The 6,057-nt window shown below is 36.6% G+C and overlaps 1 protein-coding gene across 1 annotated transcript in view; it reads left to right on the top strand.

The window, feature by feature from the left end:
* Window positions 1-6,057, top strand: part of PTPRC (protein tyrosine phosphatase, receptor type, C) — a 109,034-nt gene that overhangs the window by 74,680 nt on the left and 28,297 nt on the right. The window contains exons 7-9 of the mRNA XM_012726777.1: window positions 1,096-1,254; window positions 2,416-2,624; window positions 4,677-4,737. Of these exons, the coding sequence (XP_012582231.1) occupies window positions 1,096-1,254; window positions 2,416-2,624; window positions 4,677-4,737 (429 nt within the window). The remainder of the gene's footprint in view (window positions 1-1,095; window positions 1,255-2,415; window positions 2,625-4,676; window positions 4,738-6,057) is intronic.

Genomic DNA, 6,057 nt, shown 5'->3' with positions numbered 1-6,057 from the left:
AAAGAAAATGAGACGCCAGATGACTCTGTGTTACTAGAAATCTGCAGGGGAAATTCCCTTTGCTTGGTTTCTGTATGGACACATTGTTTTGCTTTCTCTTTTCTGAATTGTCTGCTCACAAACACTAGCTGTATTTCTCGTTTTATTTCTCCACTATTCTCTCTCTTTTCTCTATTGCAGGGTATTTTATATGAAAGAGTATATGTTGGAAAATCGTGGAACAGTATTTCTTGTTCCTTTTTTTTTTTTTTTGCTAACATTGGTTTACATTGCTGTTTGCATGTTAGATCTCTCTCTCTCTCAGAACTTATCACACACATATCCAGCACCAGGACAGCCATTGTCCACCTTCATTGTCCACTGTCACCCTCTCTATCTTGTTATATTATCCCTCACCCTCAGGTATTCTTCCCTTTGGAAAGCTGCTGCAGCTTTCTAGATCAACAAATCTTTTAAATACTGTATTTAGGGCCTCCATGATGGTGCAAGGGGTTAAATCTCAGCACTATGAAGCTATCACTGTCACTGCAGCACAAGTTCAATCCCTGGCCAGAGAGCTGACCCACATGGCACAGCGGACCTCTCCTGTCTCACCTGCTGCTCCCCTCAGCAGTGTATTTCAGCAGACCCGCCCCTGTTGTGCTCCCCACTCTGTCTCTGGTGAATCTGCACACCTCCCACACCTCTGGCCTACACCCCAGCTCTTGTATGCATCAATAAATAAATCTTTAAACAAAATAAAACTGTATTTACATAATTAAAGGTAATATTTCTGACACCTCAAAACTGCAGGCTTTCATAATATCTACAATAGGCTGTTTGCTCAGACAAGAAAGAGACCTTCACAAATGTACCTTAATTTAATAAAGTACTTTGTATAACAAATTAATTATATGAAATACATTTCAAAATATTTTAATATTTTCTTTTAATATTGCATGTTTAGCATATTTGTAAGTAATTGTGTGGGCATACATTTGAGCACCAAAAATAAGTATTTCTCATTCATTTGATTTGTAATGATTTTATGTAGAGAACAAATTAAAAGTGTGGTAATTCTGACATTTAATAAATAAATGTTTCCATTTTTTTAAGATATTGTCCACCTAACAAAGGGTGAAACTGAGTATAGTTACAATAAGTTGAAGCCTTACACAAACTATACTGTAACACTATCTACTTTCCTATATGGAAGAAGGGGAGTGAAGCGTGATGGACCTGAAGTCACATGTAATTTTTCCACACCAGCTTCTGGTAAGTGACATGCTTTAGTGCTTCTGTCTATGAATGAACAGGGGCCATATGTGAGCTTTTAGCACATAATGCATCTATCTTCATGCCTCACTTGGGAGACACATTAACTTGGCACATTTGTTAAAATCTGGGATTTATAACAATTTAAAATGCAATAATTTAAAAAGTGGTTGTATTCTCTGTATCCTTCAAATGTAATAGAATCATAAGAACAAAGCATAAGGGCCATTGACTATTACAGTATATAAGATTTCAGGCAATTAAATGTGCAACCCACTTTGATAAAAATGCTTTGTTTGCGGTTTGCTTTGTAATCTAGAAATATTCAGTGCAATCAGAAATCTGATCACCGAGCATTGACTTGATAACCTCTGCTCACCTCACAAACATCTCAAAAAACATAATTATTTCCTTAGCATTTTCTTCTCTTTGTTACACTCAACTACCTATCGTTCTGTTTTATGTCACATTTTCCCTTAGAGCTTCATTTTCAGTGGCTCTTGCCACTTGCCCAGTGTCTCCATAGTTTCCAGGCCCAATGCTAGATCTGCCTCTGAGGTGAGCATGACTCCAGGAGGTCAGGAAGCAGAAGTGCCCTGTAAATGGCAGCAGCTCCAGATACCTACAGGCACCAGATGCATGAGGAAAAGCTGTCTTCTATAAGACCGGACATAACATGCTCTTTAAGCCATTTAGATTATGGTTTAGAAAGTCCAGATCCTAAAATTTTATGATACTGGTATTTGCCTGATTTCTGTGATATCAGAAAAAAGAACTTGTTGCTGCTCCTGAAGAACCCAGTCAGGTTGGTACTTACCAGGATAATGGGAGCACTTCCAGAAGAGAGGACTTGCAATGCACGTAGGCCTTGGGCCAGTCACCTGCTCTGCTCTTCCCTCCCTGCTTCTCCTCTGTCCCTGTTGGTGCCTGTCTTTTTCTTCTCTAATTCTACACCCTCCTTGGGGGATTGCTTGAACCCTTATGGCTTCAAGAATGGAGCACACGTGACTATTATTTGTTTGCATAGACAATTTGCTTTTTGGAGGTTTCAAGGCAGCTTCTTCTTGTGTGTGCTATCGCCATTACCTAATTTATGCATATAAGGTAAATATACATTTACCAAATGGTTGAAGTAATGCACCGGTCTTGATTTCTTGATAGAGCCAGGCCCTGTCAAAAACTTGGAACTTTTTTCAACTTCAGAGAATAGCGTGCGAGTGACTTGTAGTAGTCCTGCAGAACGTAATGGCCCAGAAGGTGACTATCGTTTGGTGGTCACAGGAGACAACAAGCATCAAGTAATGCAGACGGAGAAAAAATGCCTCTTCAATGTAAGCGACCTTCACTATTTAACAAATTATACTTTTGAGGTAAGATATTAATTTCTACAATCTCTATATTACTGCTATAGATTATAATAATTTTTATGTAATATTAAAATAATACACAGACAAGTGCTTACATGAGCTTGAGAAACTCTGATGTCTAATGAAATCATACTTCAAAATGTTCAAAGCTTGACTTCAAACTTTTCCTCCTTAGGACCAAAAACAGTGGTCTAACGCATATATTTTGTTGAGGTGTTTTGGCCTTTGATATGATTTACTTATAGCTGAATTTGGCTCCTGTGTCAAGAAGCACATTTTATCCGCAATGGTCTATTACTTTGTCAAAAACTTGACTTACCTTGATGTTTTATCTTTACTAATATGACTTTTTAAATTACAAGTATTTGTATACATATTTGAAGCTAGAAATAAATATTAGGAAATCCCAGAGAATCTAGTGGGTAAAACTCACCCCTAAATATCTACTCACCATTTTTTGTGTATGTTTCTCAAAAAAAAAAAAAAAACCTCAGTTTTTCCTGCCTGTTCCTTCATTTCAGTGCTGTGTATCTCTTCCCTGTGAGTCTCCTTACTATTTACATAGAGCTTTACATGCCTGACACTTCTGTTTACCAAACATGGGGGGATTTACCCCAACCAAGTAATTCTCTTGACACCAGCTGGGTGTTCACTTCTAATACTATACCTGGAGTTAGTGTCATACCCTGTAAGTTAAGGACTCGATCTCATAAAGCAGCTCCTATCAACTTTAGATTACACTCACAAGCAATTCCCTACTTCGCCTGTAACTTTAAGTTGGCTGTAAATCAGGGATTTCCATGACACCCTTGTGGGGTTCATCTAATTTCCCAGAACTCAGGGGAGTATGTACTGAAATTTACTAAAAGTTAGGATAAAGGAAACAGATGAACAGCCAGTTGAAGAGGTCCATAGTATGGATCTAGCTGAGCCACAAAAGCAGAACGTCTATCTCACTGTGCAACCTGAGAGCTCTCCAAAATGCACAGGTAAAAGATTTTATGGAGGGCTCATGAGAAAAGCACGAAAAGATTGATTACTAACTCTATTTTCATTTTTCTCTCTCCTTAAGAGAGTGGAGGACAGCTTGAAAATTCCAAGCTTCTAGTCATGAGTCTTTCTGGTGATTAGTCCTCAACCAGGAACCTAGCCCAGAGAGTCATTTCTGTCACCCAGGAAATTTCAAGGGTTTTTAGGAGCTCTTTGTCGTGAACTGAGAATAGAGGCCAATAAATAGTTTCCATTATCTCACAAGTTGTGTAATACGTAATGCACTTTTATATACATATTCAACATATACAATCAACATTGTGAATACAGTTTATAAACTATATTTTCCATATATCACCTTATCATGAGCATTTTCTATGTTAAATAATCTTCTACTATATGATTATTTATGATGGCATAATATTTCATCCTATAGCTTTATAACACCCTACTAACTATACTTGTTTTGGTTACCAACATCAATAAAAACACTTTCAATAAATAGCAAAAACTTGTATTATGTCTTTCATCATTCCTATATGAAGAATTCCCTGAAAATGAAAATATTGTAATGACAAGAATTTACGTGCATCTAAGTTTTTCCTATAAAAGTTACAAAATTATCTTTTCCGTGGCAGTGCATGGAATGACTACTTTTGAGAGAATCACCAACATTTTTGTCTGTGGTGTTTAGTGAAAATGATATTGACATCTCTCTTTTTTTAATCATCTCTCCTTTTCATCTTTTTGTTTTAATGGGATTTACTTACTGTTGAAGAGAAATACTACAGTTTTTTTGTTGTTTTGGTGGTGGTGGTTAATACTGTTATAATTACTATTATTAAATGAGCTAAGATTTCTTTATTACCTTTTTCAATGTTAAATGTTTTGTTTTAAATATTATTTTACAATGAAATACTAGCATAACCTTGAAGTTTCAACTTTAGATTAAGACTACTCAGTCTATTTTTAATGAAAATGAATGAGAGAATGAAGTATATGTTCATTATGATATATAAATTTACATTAGAAAACTATTTTTTTTCTTTTATTGCTGAAATTCAGGTCCGTTATCACAATACTCATGCATTAGGAAAGCCACAGTTTAAAAGCAGTGTAACATCATGTAAGTCTTTGCTATATACTACATGTATATTAAAGTAGCATTTGCAAAGTTTTTATTATTTTTACTTAATTACTATTTTTAAGTTGTTTATTTTTATAAATATAATATTTGAAGTACTCTGAAAAAAAGCATGTATGTATGAAAGTACATTTCTTATTAAGGACAGTATATTAAATCCAAATTAGGAGATTCAATAATTGAAAGATTGTTGGTTTCAAAAAAGTAGTAAGAATTATCGATGTAGATTATTAAATGATGATTATTCTGGTCATATTTCTTCATGTTAGTACCAAGACATACTGCTCTGTGTGTATGTTAGTTGTACCTCCATGGCGTGCTTGGTTGAATCAGACATTAGGTACTAGTCTGTCCTGATTTGCCTCACTGAAGTCACATTTTTTAACCTGACATAGAATCCTAAATTTGAAAGTCCATAATTTAGTATTTCTGTAGCATTTTATTGCATCCATCCTGCCTCTGCTCCATTCTGTTAGCTCCCCTGTTTTTCTCTCTGAAACTGTCAGACTTTCCTTTTTCTTCTTGTTAAACATTTATTTTCATGGGTGCTGTTGGCTTTGGTTGTCTGGAGACTTACATCTCTGATATCCTTTATTGCTCTGTTTTCTTTTGGAGCGCCTACTAGTTACAACTGGGAATTCATAAATCGATATTTTGACCTCTTTTATTTGCTTGAAGATTTTTTTTTAATTTAAAGAGCAGGTTTATTAGGGAAAAGGACAGGAAAGTAAAGGACACTTGCAAAGGCACAAGTGGGCAGGAGGAGCTGCCTGAAAGGAACAGGCTTGCTGAGAGACGCCTGCATGGCTGCAGGTGGGCAGCCTGAGGAGAGCGGTCTCCGCTGATGGAGGTCAGTGCAGAGAGGTCCCAGCAGGCAGGAGTCTATTGCCCTGTGGATGGGGAGAGTGGGTGTTACAGAGCACCTACATAAGCAAAGATGGGCAGGACTACTGCCTGAAATTTCTTGAGAGTTTGACTCATAGGCATTTGATCATATATACAGATGCACAATGGGAAAAGTTGATTAGATATTCTGTTATTGTTAGAGGGGGTTATTGACTGAGGAGCATAGAATCCCTATGGCATTATTGTTTTCCCTAATGTCACTTACATGTCACTTAAACAATATACCACTCCTAGTAAAGGGGTAAAGTCTGGGGGAATGGTTCTTCACATGACAGGGTGTAGAGATAGTACCCAATCATTTTATATGCAGATTTTTACTTTTCCTCTTCATTTCATTCTTGGTTCTCACCCCTGTTCCAGTGTGGTCTGATTGGACCTTGAGTGTCATACCTCTCC

This window comes from Condylura cristata, unplaced genomic scaffold (genome assembly GCF_000260355.1).
Source record: "Condylura cristata isolate star-nosed mole 26May11 unplaced genomic scaffold, ConCri1.0 scaffold00018, whole genome shotgun sequence".
Lineage (NCBI taxonomy): Eukaryota > Metazoa > Chordata > Mammalia > Eulipotyphla > Talpidae > Condylura > Condylura cristata.
The sequence above is the reverse complement of the archived record's forward strand: the minus strand, read 5'-3'. Positions and strand labels throughout refer to the sequence as shown.